The sequence below is a fragment of the Pongo abelii genome, chromosome 2, assembly GCF_028885655.2.
Source record: "Pongo abelii isolate AG06213 chromosome 2, NHGRI_mPonAbe1-v2.0_pri, whole genome shotgun sequence".
NCBI lineage: Eukaryota > Metazoa > Chordata > Mammalia > Primates > Hominidae > Pongo > Pongo abelii.
Genome location: NC_085928.1, coordinates 97128134 through 97146231, shown reverse-complemented (window position 1 = coordinate 97146231; position 18098 = coordinate 97128134). Strand labels below are relative to the sequence as shown.

General features: G+C 40.9%; 1 protein-coding gene across 1 annotated transcript in view; it reads right to left on the bottom strand.

The window, feature by feature from the left end:
- Positions 1–344: 344 nt before the first annotated feature.
- The window catches only part of HESX1 (HESX homeobox 1), a 29697-nt gene continuing 11943 nt past the window's right edge, over positions 345–18098 (bottom strand). Inside the window, exons 2-5 of the mRNA XM_024245078.3 lie at positions 2194–2460; positions 1197–1396; positions 830–931; positions 345–734 (exon numbers count right to left, since the gene is read on the bottom strand). Coding sequence (XP_024100846.1) covers positions 636–734; positions 830–931; positions 1197–1396; positions 2194–2350 — 558 coding nt within the window. The 5' untranslated portion in view covers positions 2351–2460 and the 3' untranslated portion in view covers positions 345–635. The remainder of the gene's footprint in view (positions 735–829; positions 932–1196; positions 1397–2193; positions 2461–18098) is intronic.

The following is an 18098-nucleotide window of genomic DNA, read 5'->3' as shown; positions in this document are numbered from 1 at the left end:
TTTTGTGCAATTCAATACCAATGGTATAAATATGACAGCTGATGCTTGTGTATTTCTACTTTGGCATAATGACTTTGCTTGGAAAAAAAACTTGAAACTAACATGCTGTAAGAATTTGTTCTGATAAATGGTGAGAAATTCTCACTGCTTTATGCTATAAATCAAGAGAAGTTGAAGATTCATGAATAAATCATAATCTATAATATAGTGAAGCATAATTATGTTTCAAAATGTGCATGGAGGAAACTAATGGAAACAACTCACACTTTTGTTCTTCAGATCATTTTACTTGAAATACTTTATAATTAGAATCCAGCTTGTGGAATCACTTAGTCATGAGTCTATTGATTTTAACAAACTAATTTATTAGATTAATTTGGCTCACTTAAAAAATAGCAATCTTTTCTGAAAATGATTATTAAAATATATAGAAAAGGTCTTTACTATAACTAAAAGTGCCCAAATATAATATGTACCATGCTATAATAGTAATTATTTACAATATATTTTCAGAAAAAAATGACAATATTCAGATTAAATGCAGGAAAGAAAACATCACATTTTAACACTTAATATTTCCACTGATTCTTCATGCTCTGCAATTAGAAGATAATTCCACTTGTTTAGTTTTCTATCTATTCCAGGAGATTTGTGTTGAAATTTTTTTTCGCCATTAGAAACTGTGATTCTCTATGGGACCTTTTCAGTTTTGCACGCCGATTTTGAAACCAAATCTAAAGTTAAGGAAAAATAAAATAGGTCTCAGAAACATTATTTCATTATTCTTAACATTTCAACATCATGAATAACAACTAAATTTGAAAATTACCTGGATTCTGTCTTCCTCTAGATTCAATTTTTGAGCTAAGTCTTCTCTAATATCGATACCAGGATAGCAGTTTACTCTAAAGACATTTTCTAACACTTCGATCTAAGAAAAAAAAATGTTGATATTCAGTATGTCACCAAAAATGAGCTTTAATTTCTAGAGTAAAATGACTACATTTAAATCTTGGCAATTAAAATGGATGCCTTTTTAAAAATGATTACCTAGAAATTGTTAAAATATGATAGTCTACTGTTTCATTAATAAGGCTTCTAAACTGAGATACCAAAGTGGTATCTCACCAAAGGTGCTCAACTTGGTGTCAATTAAAGCCCTTATATTATCATTATTGGGTGAAAAAACTTCCCACCTGGTTTTGAGTAAAAGCAGTTCTTGGTCTTCGGCCTCTATACCAACTCAACTCTCTTTTCAAAGACAGTCTTTCTGAGGCTGAAAAGTAATTTTCATATTTCGAAGCTCTTTCTTCTGGCATTGGGTGATCCACCATGCTAGGGAATGAAATCCCACTGGGAGGATTTGGGACATGTAGACATAAGTTACCATCTTTCCCTAAAAACAGAAAAATAAGCCCTATCTTAGATGGTCAATCTTATGTTCCACAAAGTTCTATAGAGGTAGTTTCAGGAACTCATCTTTCATTTCCTAGTGGAATTCTGGGGTTCACAAGAGAATTGCCCCCCATTAACCAAAAACCAATCAAAAATGAAGATCCTGTCTTGGTAATCCTGCCTCTTTGGTCTCTGAATGTCGTTTATTTTTCAGTGAAAAGAGATTTCAAATATCTGATGTGTCAAACAGGGAGAGATCTTCTGAAGTAAATGCAGGTTCTTGGTATCTCCTGTGAATGAACTTACCCACTTTGCTCAATCCAAAGCTGATATCCTTTTCATTTCCCATAGAACTCAGCTGGAGGCATTAAAAGTCCTAGACTCTGGCTGGGTGTGGTGGGTCATGCCTGTAATCCTAACACTTTGGGAGGCTGAGGCAGGCGAATCACCTGAGGTCAGGAGTTCGAGACTAGCCTGACCAACAGGGTGAAACCCCCCACTACTGAAAATACAAAAATTAGCAGGCCATGGTGGTGCATGCCTGTAATCCCAGCTACTCGGGAGGCTGAGGCAGGAGAATTGTTTGAACCCAGGAGGCGGAGGCTGCAGTGAGCCAAGATCATGCCATTGCACTCCAGTCTTGGCAACAAGACCAACACTCCGTCTCAGAAAAAAAAAAAATAATAATAATAATAAATTAAAGTCCTAAACTCTAGCTCTATGTAGTACGAAATAAAGGGCAAATTAAACACTGTAAATGGAATAACAAAGAATTGAAACAATTAAGCTGTGGCATACCTGAGGAGCTGCAGGTGTCTGCCCAGGGCCTGTGGGGTTTCATTAATGGAACACAGTCTTTCTTCTGGTCCAGTCCTAAGATTCTCTCAATTGAAAAGGAGCAAGTTGAGGGTTTGCTTTCCCCAAGCTGAGCGCCTTCCTGAAGGCTGGGAGACATCCTCTCGTGGTCTGCACAGAGCAACAGCTCTGGCCTCTGCTGGCTCTGCCCCACGTGTATAGGGCTGGGATCTTCCTGCAGTTCACCTTATAGCTCCGCTGACAAGGGGGCTGGATTTAGAACGTCACTAATTAAAATCCTGTCTTAGAAAGTTTTAGCATGTCAATGAACACTTGCCCAGCCAGCAGCTTAAGGAGTTAATTGTTTATTTGTTTGCAAGTAATTAGCAACTAATGGCTACACCAGGGGGGCCACCTACAGGGACAAAAAGTGTTATCTCTCCTAAGCAGAACACAGACTTAACTTTCTCTAAAGAAGTGATGCACAAATGTGGCACTTATCTTTTATTTGAAATCATTAATGTATAAAATCAAGCTTTTTATTCTGAAGTTTATACTTTCATGGGCTCCAGCTACCTAAACATACAGGCAAGATACGAGAGCAGTCGAGTAATAAATAATCTAATTTAAGTAAATTTTCTTCCAAGGAAATGGGAAAAAATAATAATCTCTTAATGCTATTACGGTAATTCTGATGAAAATGCCTGTTTTTCACGTGCATATGTAATAGGGAATGTTGTCAATGAAAATACGATAGTATTTGGAGTGCAGCATAGTGGAAAAGGTTGGCAATGTTATTAACATGGAGTGTAATTGTCTTCCAAGTGCCTGGATTAATTCATAGGAACAGTTGCACCAAGTATTTTAAATAATTAATGGGCTAATTCCTTTCCTTCCTCTTTTCTTTTAAATGAGAGAGATACATGTTTATATGAAGGTTCATATGTAATCACCTCCAAGCAACTTAGAAGCATGACTACTTAAAGTGAATAATTTCTCTATCACGGTTATTTTAAAGAAAAGAACATAGTTTGCTTTCTAAAGAAAAATTTCCCCTGTTGATCTTTTGAGGGATGGGCAGAGGATGGAGACTTTCAAGATGGTAAGGCTTATGAAAATAACCAAGAACAGAATGTTTTAATTTCATAATCCTAAGAAAACTTAAAATTAAAAGAAAAGTATAACTGCTGATTGGGAAGATTTTGAACTGGCTGTTCCCCCCGCAAAGGTATACTTGTAGTTCTTATACTCTGCTCCTCCTCTTCTTCCAGTATCTTCCTGAAGATAAATTTAAGTGCTTAGCTTTATTCATTATTTAAACAACTGCTGGTCTTTCCTTCAGGGAAGGGAAAAACAGTCTCCACTCATAGAGGAAATAGCCTCTATAGGATGGAGCTCATCTTCGTCAGCTTTTATCCTATTATGATCTCACAAATATTGAGCTAAATTCCTCCTGATGAAAGCTCTCGGGTAAATAAAGGATCTCACGTGCAAAACATCAACAGGCATATGGATTTATAAATATAGGTGTAAAACCATTCTGCGGATGAATAAACCGGTGAACATTTACACCTCATGGAGATTTGTATATAGTGCTGAGATGTAGATTGTGCAAAGGTGGGGGGTATCTTAATCTGGGATGACTAGGAGGAAGCTAGAGAATACAGGACCTTCTCAGCTTTCTTTCTCTCCTTTGGGACATTCATTATTTCCTTCCACAATTGGTTGAGCACCTTCTCAGAACCAGAAAAAAACAAAATACTATCCTTGCCTTCATAGAGCTCACAGTGGTGCAGGGTGGGGGCAGGAAACAAATAATAATTATAGGTAAATTATCTAGTATGTTAGCCAGGGTAAGAATGGGAAAAGGAAACAGGTGAGCCAGGTAGGATGAATTAGTGCAGGAGGTGGAGGGGTAGATGTCAGTGTAGGCCTCACTGAACCCCTGAGCCCTGCAGATGAGTGCCTCAGAGACACAAGGCAGAAGGATGCCACAGCGTATGTCAGAGCAACTCCACTTTTCAACTTCTTCGTTATTAACAAAGATGTTCCAATATTTTTATTCAGCTTAAATTGATTTTCTTTGGATTTAGACGGAGTCTTGCTCTGTCGCCCAGGCTGGAGTGCAGTGGCGTGATCTCAGCTCACTGCAAGCTCCGCCTCCCGGGTTCAGGCCATTCTCCTGCCTCAGCCTCCCGAGTAGCTGGGACTACAGGCGCCCGCCACCACGCCTGGCTAATTTTTTTGTATTTTTAGTAGAGACGGGGCTTCACCGTGTTAGCCAGCATGGTCTTGATCTCCTGACCTCGTGATCCGCCCGCCTCGGCCTCCTAAAGTGCTGGGATTACAGGCTTGAGCCACAACGCCCGGCTGGATTTACATATATCATTTAAATATGGATGAGTAGATGAAAATAAAAGGCAGGAAAAATTATCTAAAAATGTGAGGGAAGCATTTTCTCATATACTCACTCAACAGATTTTTGTTTGTTTGTTTGTTGGTTTGTTTGAGACGGAATCTCACTGTTACCCAGGCTGGAGTGCAGTGGCGCGATCTCGGCTCACTGCAACCTCCACCTCCTGGGTTCAAGCAATTCTCCTGCCTTAGCCTCCTGAGTAGCTGGGATTACACATGTGCACCACCAAGCCTGGCTAATTTTTGTATTTTTAGTAGAGATGGGGGTTTCACCATGTTGGCCAGGCTGGTCTCAAACTCCTGACCTCAAGTGATCCACCTGCCTCGGCCTCCTAAAGTGGTGGGATTACAGGCGTGAGCCACCATGCTTGGCCTCAACAGACTTTTACAGGGCACTTAATATGTGCCAGACGTTATTATAGGTGCTAGAGATCAGTGATGAACAAAACATGCTAATTTCATGGCGTGATAAACATATTGAAAGGAGTGAACAAGGTGATGGAGATGCAATATAATGGCAGAGGGTGACTTAAAGTACAGAGGTCGATGGTAGATGGTGGAGGAGGGCCTAAGGAAGTGACATTTTCGCTGAAGCTGAGCTAGCATGCCAAGAGCCTGAGAAAAAGCACTGCACTCAGAGACAATGGCAAGTACAAAGGTCTTGCAGTTGAAAATCACTTGGAATGTTTGAGGAGGAAGAAGGCAGTAGTTGGAGTGAAGTTAGTGGTACCAGGTGCATTTGGAGAGCCAGGCTAGGCTGGATAATGGATGGCCTTTATAAAGGACATGGTAAGGAGTTCCAGTGCAAAGAGAAGCCAGGGTAGGGTTTTAAGCTAGGACCAAAATGATAGAATTTATGTTTTTAAACCTTACTCTGGCTGCTATGTGGAAAGGGATTAGAGAGAAGTGAGTGCAACCAGGGAGATCAGTTGGGGAGTTATTTATTCAACACATATTTACTAAGCATATACTACCTGCTAGGCATTGTTCTAGGTGTGAGGGATACAGTGGTGAAAACAAAGACAATTGTTTAGCGGCAAAAGATGATGATCCTTTGAAAAAAGCGTGAGGAGAGAGGGTAGATTTGGAGAGAAGTGCAATTCTTTAGAAGGTTATGGGAGATTGAATAATTGAATACTTGGTCCCAATTCTCCAATCCCCATAATATCTTACATAACCATCCCCTTGCTGTGGTTTCATGGTGAATACAGTATACTTCTCACCTCCTGATTCTGGGCTTGTTTGTGGGAAGTGATGTGAGCAGAAGCTCAGTGTGCCCATTTGGGGGTTTTGTTTTTGTTTTCTTTTGGAGACAGAGTCTCACTCTGTCACCCAAGCTGGAGTGCAGTGGCGCAACCTCTGCTCACTGCAACCTCTGCCTCCCAGGTTCAAGCGATTCTCCTGCTTCAGCCTCCCGAGTAGCTGGGACTACAGGTACATGCCATCACACCTGGCTAATTTTTGTATTTTTAGTAGAGATGCGTTTTCACCATGTTGGTCAGGCTGGTCTTGAACTCCTGACCTCAAGTGGTCTGCCTGCCTCAGCCTCCCAAAGTGCTGGGATTCAGGCATGTAATTTGTATTTTCAGTAGAGACGGGGTTTCACCATGTTGGTCAGGCTGGTCTCGAACTCCTGACCTCAAGTGATCTGCCTGCCTCGTCCTCCCAAAGTGCTGGAATTACAGGCGCCCAGCCCCCTCTTGTGCTTTTGACTTCACTGTGAGATCATCCCTGAGATAGCTGCTGCCCTACAGCCTTAGCCCCAGAATGAATACACATGGATCAGATCCTAATCCATCTTGCAGCCTGCAGCCAAGTTAGCCAAGTCCAGCCAATCTCAGCCAAATACCAACTGACCTGCAGTTTTGTGAGAAACATATTCATTGTTTAAGCCACTGAAGTTTTTTCTTTTCTTTTTTTTTTTTATTTTATTTTATCTTTTTTAGAGATAGGGTCTCACTATGTTGTCCAGGCTGATCTTGAACTCTGGAGCTCAAGCAATCTTTCTGCCTCAGCCTCCAGAGTAGCTGTTGACTACAGGTGCCAGCCATTACACTGGCTCCACTGAAGTTTTTGAGGTTATTATATACATAGCATTTTAGAGGATATAGCTCTTTGATTCAGAGGTTAAAGAACATGTCTTGCTGATGGATTGGATAGGGAGGTGAGGGAAAGGAAGGCATTAAAGATGACTAGGTTTTTTGGCTTGAGCAAATACAATGCCATTTACTGGGATGTGAAAGCCTGGGCTAGGGAAGGAAAGGTTTGGGGAGTAATGAACAGCTGCAGTTTGGATAGCAAGTTGCTATAAGCTCAGTGCTAGAGTGCTAAGTTTATGCATCACCAGCATAGTGATGGTTTTAGAAGCTATAGGTTTGCATAAGGTCATCCAGTGGCTGGGCACAGTGGCTCATGCCTGTAATCCCAGAACTTTGGGAGGCTGAGGTAGGAGGATCCCTTGAGCCCAGGAGGTAGAGGCTATAGTGAGCTGTATTCACGCCACTGCACTTCAGCCTGGATGAATGAGTGAGACCTTGTGTCAACAAAAAAAAAAAAAAAAAAAAAAAAAAATTACTCAGTGAATGGTGCTAGATACAAGAAGGGTCTCAGCACTGAGTCTAAGGTTCTCCAACATTTGGAGATTGGGACAGAAATGGTACTGGAAAAGGAGCAGCTAGCAAGACAGGAGAAAATCTGGAGATCCAAGAATACAGTCAAGAGAGGGAAAAGGGTCAAGGAAAAGAATGGTTGCAATAGCATCTCTAGTGGTCCCTGCTTCCACCCTGGACCCACCATGGCTTTCTATGAACACAGCAGCCAGAGGGATCATTTAAAAACATAAGTCAGTTCATGTCACAACTGTGCTCAAAAAATGGCTCCTGGCTGGGCATGGTGGTTCATGCCTATAATCCCAGCATTTTGGGAGGCCGAGGGCAGAGGATCACTTGGGACCAGGTGTTCAAGATCAGCCTGGGCAACATAGTGAGACCCCAACTCTACAAAACAATTAAAAAATTAGCCAGGCATGGTTGCCTGCACCTGTAGTCCCAGCTATTTGGGAGGCTGAGGTGGGAGGATCGCTTGAGCCCATGAGGTCAAGGCTGCTGTGAACTACAAAACTGCACTCCAGCCTAGGACACAGAGCAAGACCCTGTCTCAAACAAACAAACACAAACACAACTCCCCATCTCAAGGAAAGTCAAAGTCTTTACAATGGCCTGCAGGACCCTACATGACCTGCCAGCCTTCCTTATTTACTTATCTCACCTCCTACTCCTCCCTCCCATATTCACTCTGTTCCAGCCACAGTGGACTCTTCCTCCTCTTCCTGAAAATATCGGGCACAATCCTCCCTCAAGGCATTTACACTGGCTGTTGTCACCATCTGTAATGTTCCTCCCCTATGATTCCCCACAGCTTACCCATTTATCTCTTTCAAGTATTTGCTCAAATATCACCTTCTCAATGAGGCCTACCTTTCTCCCCTTTTAACCTCCAACCTCTCTTCCAGCACTCCTGACATCCCTTGCCCTGTTCCCATTTCTATTCCACAGCACTTAACCACCTTTGGCCATATTACAAAATATAGGTTTATTATGTTTATTGTCTGTTTCCTCTCTATAGGATTTTATTGTGTTCTGTTCACTCCCTAGCATTCAAAACAGTGCTTGGGCTAGGCGCAGTGGCTCACGCTTGTAATCCCAGCACTTTGGGAGGCCGAGGTGGGCGGGTCACTTGAGGTCAGGAGTTTGAGACCAGCCTGGCCAACATGGTGAAACACTGTCTCTACTAAAAATAGGAAAATTAGCTGGGCGTGGTGGCACATGCCTGTAATCCCAGCTACTGGGGCGGCTGAGGCAGGAGAATCACTTGAATCCAGGAGGCAGAGGTGGCAGTGAGCCGAGATCACGCCATTGCACTCCAGCCTGGGTGACAGAGCGAAACAGCATCTCAAAAAAACAAAAACAAAACAAAACAAAACAAAACAGTGCTTAGCTCATACTAGGTGAAAGAATAAATGATGGTCAACTGTGTCAATGCCGCTGAGAGGTTGAGTAACATGAAGACAGAAATATATCCACCAGATTTGTTAACAAAGAGGTATTGGCAGCTTTGGCAAGCCTAAAAAGTAGAGAAAAAGCCAGACTTGAAAGTAAACTGAAGAGTGAATGGGACATTTTTGGTCTGGCAATATGCTGGGTCATATTCCTTGTAACACCCTTATATTACAAAACAGCTTGATTATAGATAAAACATACCTTTAAATGCATTGCTGAGATCTCAACAAGTAAGAGAAAATTTGTTTGTTCATCAGACAAAACAAAAACCAAAACCAGTAACCAAGCACTGAAATCAGAACTGCGAGCAGTGATCAGTAACCAGATGGTAAACACGGGGTTGCCTCCAAGGGCAAATAACTTTAGCATCAAAAACCAAGATATTAATCCTCAGACTAGCAGTAGGTGGGGCTGAAGACTCCTCTTGGTTCTTAGAAAAGGCAAATTAAACCCTCTCTGGAGGAAAGCATCCCTAATTTAGGTTCACAAGATTTCCACAGATTAACAGCAAACAAACATAAGCTCATAATCAAATATCATCAAGCATGTGAGGCCAGCCACCTCATGAGGGAAAGCCAGCAGAAACGAGATTTATAGCTTGTTCCAGAGACTGCTAGTTGTCCACCAATATCCATTCTATCCTTCCTCAGTAGCAATATAATTTTTTTTTTTTGAGTTTCAGTCTGTCGCCCAGGCTGGAGTGCAGTGGCATGATCTTGGCTCACTGCAACCTGCACCTCCTGGGTTCAAGCAATTCTCTTGCCTCAACCTCCTGAGTAACTGGGATTACAGGTGCGTGCCACCATGCCGGGCTAATTTTTTGTATTTTTAGTAGAGATGTGGTTTCACCATGTTGGCCAGGCTGGTCTTGAACTCCTGACCTCAAGTGATCCAACCCACCTCGGCCTCCCAAAGTGCTAGGATTACAGGCATGAGCCACTATACTGGGCCACAATATAGTTTTTAGGTAAAGGTTAACAATGACATTTCCCAGACTGCCTTGCATATAGGTGTGATCATGTGACTTCTTACCTCTGAGATGTGAGCAGAAACAACATGTCTAACTTTCAGGCCCAGCTATTAAAAGGTAGGGGTGACCCCTCTGTGTTCCCATTTTCTCTTTTCTACTATCTGGACTGTGGACAAGATGGTGGGAGCTGACGAAATGTTGAGAATAGCAGTGTAATGAGAAGAGGACTTCGAGCCCTGTGGATTGTGGATTGGACTTTGCATATCAGTACTGGACTACCTACTTGGACAAAGAATAAATGTCTGTCTTGTTATTTGGGGGTCTGTAAGTTATAGCAGTCAAGTCTATACCATAACTGATACAGATCTAGAAGAAATTCAGATATGAGAGTTAACAACAACAGATTGTAAAATTTCTAACAAGTGAAAGTTTAAAGAACTAAGAGTTACAATCATCAATAGGGACAAGCAAAAAGAAATTATTAGAAATGAGTGGGAAGATTTTAAAAAGAACTAAATGGAATTCATAAAATAAAAATGCATATAATTACTGAAATATACTCTGGATAAGTTAAAGAGCATTTTGGGTCGTCATGAGAGCGCCCTTCCCCACACCCTGGCCAATACTCACTGTTATAAACATTTTAAATTATTGCCAATCTGACACATAAAATAATTTGTTTCACATTTCTTCAAGTAAGGTTGGGCATTAATTTCTTTACAGGTTTATTGGTCAATGTGTATTTCTGCTTTTGTGAAATAATAGTGTATTCCCTCAGCCCATTTTTCTATTAAGGTGATGGTTTTGTTTGTTTCTTCACTTTCTTCAGAAGGCGGGGGTGATGGCAGGGACTAAATGGGAAGAAAAATGAGGAAACTTTTTGGGGTGATGGGAATCCTCTATATTTTGATAGATTTGGATTACACAGCTGTATGCATTTGTCAATACTCATTGACTGGTACTCTAAAATTTGTTCACTGTATGCAAAATTTTATCTATAAAAGCATAAACAAGTACTTAACTTGTCAATGTTACATATGCTAAAGAGTTTAAGAGGGAAGTATATTGATGTCTACAACTTGATTGATTGATTGATTGAGATGGAGTCTCCCTGTTTCCCAGGCTGTAGTGCAGTGGTGCGATCTCAACTCACTGCAGCCTCTGCCTCTCAGGTTCAAGCAATTCTCCTGCCTCAGCCTCCCTAGCAGCAGGGATTACAGACGTGCTACCACACCCGGCTAATTTTTGTATTTTTTTTAGTAGAGATGGGGTTTCACCGTGTAGGCCAGGCTGGTCTCGAACTCCTGACCTCAAGTGATCTGCCCACCTTGGCTTCCCAAAGTGCTGAGATTACAGGCGTGAGCCACGGCACCAGAACTTGTTTTATGCATTTTAAAGTAAGTTGTAGGCCAGGCATGATGGCTCATGCCTGTAATCTCAGCACTTTGGGAGGCCGAGGCAGGCAGATCACTTGAGGTCAGGAGTTCGAGACCAGCCTGGCCAACACGGTGAAGCCCAGTCTCTACTAAAAATACAAAAATTAGCTGGGCATGGTGGCACACGCCTGTAATCCTAACTACCTGGGAGACTAAGGCATGAGAATAGCTTGAACTGGGGAGGCGAAGTTGCAGTGAGCCGATATCATGCCACTGCACTCCAGCCTGGGTGACAGAGTGAGACTGTATCTAAAAAAAAAGAAAAAAAAATGCATAAAGCATAAAATGGATGGATGGATAAATATGTGATGCTTTCATTATCACTCTTATTCAACATTATTGTGTAATTCTGGATGATTAGAACTTCTAAACCAATTGAGTTTTCTGGGATGATGAAAATGTTCTTCATATGAGCTATCCAATATGGTAGCCACTAGCTACATGTGGCTAATGAGCACTTGAAATGTTGCTAGTGCAACTGAGGAACTGAATTTTAAATGTAATTAAGTTTAATTTAATTTAAACTTGGACAGACACACACGGCTAGTGGCTCCAAACAGAATAACACAGACAGAGAACATTTCCATAACTGCAAGAAGTTTTACTGGACAGTGCTGGTCTAGAAGTATAGAACAATACTGAAAATAGTGATGATAGGCCGGGCGCGGTGGCTTACGCCTGTAATCCCAGCACTGTGGGATGCAGAGGCGGGGTGGATCACTTGAGGTTAGAAGTTCGAGACCAGCCTGGCCAATATGGTGAAACCCCGTCTCTACTAAAAATACAAAAAATTAGCCGGGTGTGGTGGGGCTTGTAGTCCCATCTACTTGGGAGGCTGAGGCAGCAGAATCGCTTGAACTCGGGAGGTGGAGGGTGCAGTGAGCTGAGATCGCACCATTGCACTCCAGCCTGGGAAACAGAGCGAGACTCCATCTCAATGAGACTTCATCTCAAGAGTGAAGCTCCATCTCAAAAAAAAAAAAAAAAAGAAAAGAAAAGAAAAGAAAATAGTGATGATAAAAACAAAAAACAAACACCTTTGTTTTGTTCTGACATGAGAACAGTATTTCACCATTAAAATAGTATCTTCTGCTGGTTTTTAATAAATGCTGTTTATTTAGCACAATGTTATAATGAATACAAACACAAAATATCTACAGAGCTTTATTGCTTCTCCAGCATTTTAGCATATTTGTGTTTAATCTTCTCACAAATCTTTTATCACTTGGTAGCTGAGAAAACAGAAATTGAGAGTACAGTTGTAATACCAGAAGTCACTAACTAGGAAGTGGCAGAGCCTTGACTTGTATTTTCTGTCTCCAAATCCTGTTTTATTGACTTCACCAATTAATGGCCACTGTAACATCTTCACCAATGATCTCATAGTATAAATACCAAAGTGTACTAATCAATTAAGAAAAAAACTGTGAAAACTTTGCATATGATACTCAGTATCTCTCAACACTTACTTTGATATGAGAAAGAAAAGTCTGACATATTGACATTAGAGAGAAGAGATTTTAGGAATAAAATTGGACGGTCTATATTTCAAATATCTATACATACAAGATGAAGTACAAACTGAGAGGTTTATGTTTTTTCTTGTTTTAGGAACATGTAAATCTATTCATGTTTTGATAAATATTTATTTTTAAATAGTGTATTTCAATTAATATCCAAATCATTAACATCAGGAAAAATGTACTAGGTCTGAGGTGTTTTGGCAGAGATTTCTGTAAACCAGCCATACAATTATTATGCTGTGAGCGTAATAAGAAATGGAATAAGCAAAGCTCCAGTGAACCTTGCCCCTTCCTTACTTTTGCATAGGAATTGCACTGATTTCACACTTTCAGGATTTTTAATGTTAAAATGAATTTTCTAAAATATAAGTTCATTTTTTACTGCAATGCCTTCAGTGTTTCCTAGAACAATGCCCAAGTAGATATTCAATAAAATTTGCTGAATAAGTGAATTAAATGGATGGATGGACAGATGGGACTAGCAAGATGTGACATTTGAAACCTGACATGCAACTTAAATACTGTACTAGTATTGTTTATTATTTAAGTTTACTTGAACAGGGCTTAACTATTGTTTTTTAATGTGTAAAGTAATCCCAGTTTTCTGTGAACTACATGTGTATCACTCCAGGGCAATCTACAAAAGAGAAGACATTATGGCATTCTGTAACTAAAATTTAATAAAAATTGAGATAGGGCATTCATTTAAAAATCTGAGTTTAGGCTGGGTGCGGTGGCTCATGCCTATAATCCCAGCACTTTGGGAGGCCGAGGCAGGGGGATCCCCTGAGGTCGGGAGTTTGAGACCAGCGTAACCAATATGGAGAAACCCCATCTCTACTAAAAATACAAAATTAGCCGGGCATGGTGGCACATGCCTGTAATCCCAGCTACTAGGGAGGCTGAGGCAGGAGAATCGCTTGAACCCGGGAGGTGGAGGTTGTGGTGAGCCGAGATCGTGCCATTGCACTCCAGCCTGGGCAACAAGAGTGAAACTCCATCTCAAAAAAAAAAAAAAAAAAAAAAATCTGAGTTTAGGCCAGGTGCCATGGCTCATGCCTATAATCCAAGCACTTTGGGAAGCCGAGGTGGGAGAATTGCTTAAATCCAGGAGTTCAAGACCTACCTGGGCAACACAGTGGGACCTCATCTCTTCAAAAATTGAAAAACCTTTAGCTGGGCGTGGTAGCATGCGCCTGTGATCCCAGCTACTCAGGAGGCTGAGGTAGGAGGATCACTTGAGCACAGGAGGTTGAGGCTGCAATGAACTGTGATCATGCCACTGCACTCCAGCCTGGGTTACAGAGAAAGACCTGTCAAGAAAAAAAAAAAAAAAAAAAAGAAAAAAAAGGCCAGGGATGGTGGCTCATGCCTGTAATCCCAGCACTTTTGGAGGCCAAGGCAGGTGGATCACAAGATGTCAGGAGTTCAAGACCGGCCTGGCCAACATGGTGAAACCCCGTCCCTACTGAAAATACAAAAATTAGCCGGACGTGGTGGCGAGCACCTATAATCCTAGCTACTGGGGAGGATGAGGTCGGAGGAATTGCTTGAACCCAGGAGGTAGACGTTGCAGTGAGGTGAGATCGCGCCACTGCACTCCAGCTTGGACGACGGAGTGAGACGCCATCTCAAAAAAAAAAATCCAAGCTTAAAATCTAAAAATTTCAAGTCATGTTGAACAATTCTTATTTGTGGCACTCTGTGGTTTCTATGGCCCTTGTCTGCCATTGTTACTAGAGACACACAAGAGCTTTCCCAGTGATTACGAGGTTTAGGAGAGTAAGGTCTGTTTCATACAGTCTTCCATCTCCCCTGCACCCAGCACAGTGCCTGTCACATACGAAATGTTAAGTAAGTTTATTGAGTACGTTCGGTTTATAACAATTAAAAAGCATTTCAGCCTTTGCTCTTCTCAAATCTCAAAAGAGTAAAGTGTTATATTTTTGATTTTCAAACCAGTTAAAATTGTTTACAGTATAATGTATTGTACATATCAAGCTCTTGATTTAAAAAATTTGATATGAAGTCAACCAAAAGACAAATGCATTTTTATTTTTAAAAGATTCATTCTATAGGCTGGGCGTGGTGGCTCACACCTATAATCCCAGCACTTTGGGAGGCCAAGGTGGGTGGATCACAAGGTCAAGAGATCGAGACCATCCTGGCCAATATGGTGAAACTCCATCTCTACTAAAAATACAAATACTAGCTGGGTGTGGTGGCACGCGCCTGTAGTCCCAACTACTTGGGAGGCTGAGGCAGGAGAATCCCTTGAACCGGGGAGGCAGAGGTTGTAGTGGGCTGAGATCACGCCACTGCACTCCAGCCTGGGGACAGAGCGAGACTCTGTCTCAAAAAAAAAAAAAAAAAAAAAAAGATTCATTCTATGCTGATCCAAGTAGCAAAGAGAAAAAACGTAAATTTTAAAATTCATTCTATACAACAGTACATGGAGTAAAATATGATAGTCTCCTTTACTTTTACCCCATCTTACCTCCCCAGCTTACTGGCTATCACCACTAGCAATGTAGCGTTTCTCCTGCCTGTCTTTCAAAATACTTTGACTTAAATAGGAGGATGCACACATGCACATATATATTTTTTTATTATACTTTGTTCTAGAGTACATGTGCACAACGTGCAAGTTTGTTACATAGGTATACATGTGTCATGTTGGTTTGCTGCACCCATCAACTCATCATTTACATTAGGTATTTCTCCTAATGCTATCCCTCCCCCAGCCCCTCACCTCCGACAGGCCCCGGTGTGTGATGTTCCCCGCCCTGGCACACATGCACATGGGGTCAAACATGTACTGTTCTGTAATGTGGTCCACACTTCCATAGTGTGACACATACACACACACACACACACCACAAACATGTATAGCTCTGCCTCTCCCTTCAACACCTGCTTGGCACTACAAGTGGATGAACCATAATTTTATCAATCTATACCCCTGATAATGAGGCATATAGGTTGTCTCCAATTTTTTACTATACCATTTTGGCAACGAACGTCTTCTACATACATGTTAGCACACATGCAGGGGTGTATGGAAATGCATGGAAATCCATGGAAAACTTTCTTTGAAAAGCATATTATTTTTTAGTGGATGCTGCCATATTTCCTTCTAAGAACTCTTTACCAATGAACACTCTCATCCAGTCGAACCCTTGTTCTTATGTCCTGCCTGGATTGACAGTGGGAACAAGAAAACTCAGGGCTGAGCTAAATTAGACTCAGGTTTTTCTCAGACTCAACATTCAAAGATAAAATGGTTTAGGATTTAGGCTCCAAAGGGCTCAGGCCTAAACTTTAGTGCTATTTAATCTAATTGCTGTAGATTAAATGGGAGTTGTCAGTTAACCCAAGAACTTGATAGTTATTTATAACATTGTTTCTGGGGGATAAACGTTATGGTTTTAAACAACTCTAACTTTCTGGCCAGGCGCGGTGGCTCACACCTGTAATCCTAGCACTTTGGGAGGCCGAGGCAGGCGGATCACGAGGTCAGCAGTTCAAGACCATCCTGGCCAACATGGTGAAACACCATCTCTACTAAAAATACAAAACTTAGCTGCAGTGGCAGTCATCTGTAATCCCAGGTACTCGGGAGGCTGAGTCAGGAGAACTGCTTGAACCCAGGAGGCGGAGGTTGAAGTGAGCCGAGATCATGCCACTGCACTCCAGCCTGGGCGACAGAGCGAGACTCCGTCTCAAATAAATGAATAAATAAATAAACTTTTCAATGATAACAAACATTTGTTAAACTCCAACATATATCAGGGAGTGCACTAGGACTCAGAGCATAGAGATGAAATCATTTCTGCCTTCAAGAAACTCATGATTAAGAGGATAGTAATTAATATTGATTTTATTAGGTATGATAATGTGATTATGGTTACCTAATATGCCCCTTTAAAAGATACTCAAGTATTTACAGGTGAAATTTCATGATGTCTGGGTTTTGCTTTCAAATATTTTAGGAAAACAGAAAGAAAACCAAGAAAGAGATAATTGAGGCAGGTATTGCAAAATGTTGATGAGTTGAATTAGAGACCGGTATATGTGGATTCATTATTCTCTCTACTTTTGTAAATAGTAACATTCTCTTTAGTCTTCTAAGAACACCAGTATGTACATACACATTACAATATAACAAAATAAACAACATAGGCACAAGTGACTATGGGAATAGAAAATGGCCCAAATCTACTTGGGTGAGATTGAATAGGACCGAGGAAGGGTTAAGAACCGAACTCTAATGTCAGATTATCTGGGTCTAAATTCCAGCTCTTCTTAGCTATGTGACTTTGAGCATATAACTTAGCCTTTTTGAGCCTGTTTCTTCTGCAATAAAATGGGGATTATTATAGTGCCTAATTAATGATCCAATATATTAAAATCTGCAAAGCTCTTGGAATAGAGCCTGACACATAGTAGACATTACATAAACTGCTTACCATTACTTACTTATTGCTGTTATCAATGTTATTATAAGGGCTTTTCAGAGATGTGTTGAGGCAGAGATGTTTCAAGAAAAGGTCAGAGAAAAGCAACATAATATAAGGCCCGTCAGAGACAGGGGTGTGTGTGTGCTTGTCTGTTGAGGGGAGGAGGAGAAAGTTAATGTGATTCCAATATTTCTAGCTTAGATGACCAGATGAATGATGGTATCATTAACTAAGAAGGGAATATAGATGAAGGAGCGTTTATCAATCAAAATACAATACAAATTGTATTTCTAATTATATACACAAATGGGAAAGTATTTAGCAAACTGAATTACTTCAGAATTAAGACAAAGTTCCCAGAATGAGATGGTAAAACTCCAGTGAAAACTGACAGAATGTGATAAATGATAAAGATCTAAAAATATTTTAGGGAATAACTTTATCTAGAATAGTAAATATTACTGTCATATATCTCACACATATAACCTAAATAAGTGAGTTCATTTTAGTACTAGAAGACTGCAAATAACAGTTCAGAAATCTAGCAACTCAGATATTAGAAATACTTTAAAATAAATATATATTTCTAAAAGGTTGTAATCAAATAAGGCAGCTATCATGGTTACCAATGGATTCTTCTAGGGAGATATGAGAATTCTCAGTGGTGTTTAGGTTCTCATAAAAGTAGGGATAGAAAAGAGCAAAGATGAACTCTGGAATATTTTACTTTGAGTGCCCAGAGGTCTTACCACTTTCCAGGACCCAAAGTTTCTTCTTTTCTATAGCCAAGACACCTATTTAATAATCTCTCTTTAAAAACAGAAAAATGTTGGCCAGGCGCGGTGGCTCACACCTGTAATCCCAGCACTTTCAGAGGCTGAGGCAGGCGGATCACCTGAGGTCAGCAGTTTGAGACCAGCCTGGCCAACATGGTGAAACCTTGTCTCTACTAAAAATACAAAAATTAGCCAGGTGTGGTGGTGGGCGCCTATAATCCCAGCTACTTGGGAGGCTGAGGCAGGAGAATCGTTTGAACCCGGGAGGCA